General features: G+C 64.3%; 1 protein-coding gene across 1 annotated transcript in view; it reads left to right on the top strand.

Moving 5' to 3' along the window:
• The window catches only part of PHPT1 (phosphohistidine phosphatase 1), a 9,057-nt gene that overhangs the window by 6,982 nt on the left and 1,559 nt on the right, over positions 1–516 (top strand). The window contains 1 exon segment of the mRNA XM_011957279.1: positions 100–516. Coding sequence (XP_011812669.1) covers positions 429–516 — 88 coding nt within the window. The 5' untranslated portion in view covers positions 100–428.

The following is a 516-nucleotide window of genomic DNA, read 5'->3' as shown; positions in this document are numbered from 1 at the left end:
CTTCGGGCGGTGGGGGCCACGGGGAGGGTGGTCTTCGGGCTAAGTGCGGGACAGGAGATCAGGACTGGCACGTCCCTCAGACCTCCCTCCTTGCCCCAGCCTCGCGAGCCGCCTAACTGCTCCGCTCCAAGGGTGCCACCGGACCCCGCTGGAGAGGAACTTTTCCGTTGGCTGGATTTAATCACCAACCATTCCCGGATCCACGTTTCCTTTAAGTGGGGCTAGTGGGGCTGACGGGGCCGCAAGGCGGCAAGGAACTGGATTGCGATTGGTTAGCTCGTGCCTCGGTCGGCGGTACAATTGGCTGAGGCGCTGGGCCTTGGGCAGCATTCCCCGACGGGATTGGTCGCCGCTTTCCCAGAGCCCGCCTTCCGCAGTACAAGCGGTCCCCGGGTCGGGTGGGAGGAGGGGCCTCCGGGACGAAGAACATGGCGGCGGCGGACCTCGCTCACATTCCTGATGTGGACATCGACTCCGACGGCGTCTTCAAGTATGTGCTGATCCGAGTCCACTCGG

This window comes from Colobus angolensis, unplaced genomic scaffold, assembly GCF_000951035.1.
Source record: "Colobus angolensis palliatus isolate OR3802 unplaced genomic scaffold, Cang.pa_1.0 Scaffold44, whole genome shotgun sequence".
Classification (NCBI taxonomy): Eukaryota; Metazoa; Chordata; class Mammalia; order Primates; family Cercopithecidae; genus Colobus; species Colobus angolensis.
Note: the sequence above shows the minus strand (reverse complement) of the source record. Positions and strands in the feature narration are given on the sequence as shown.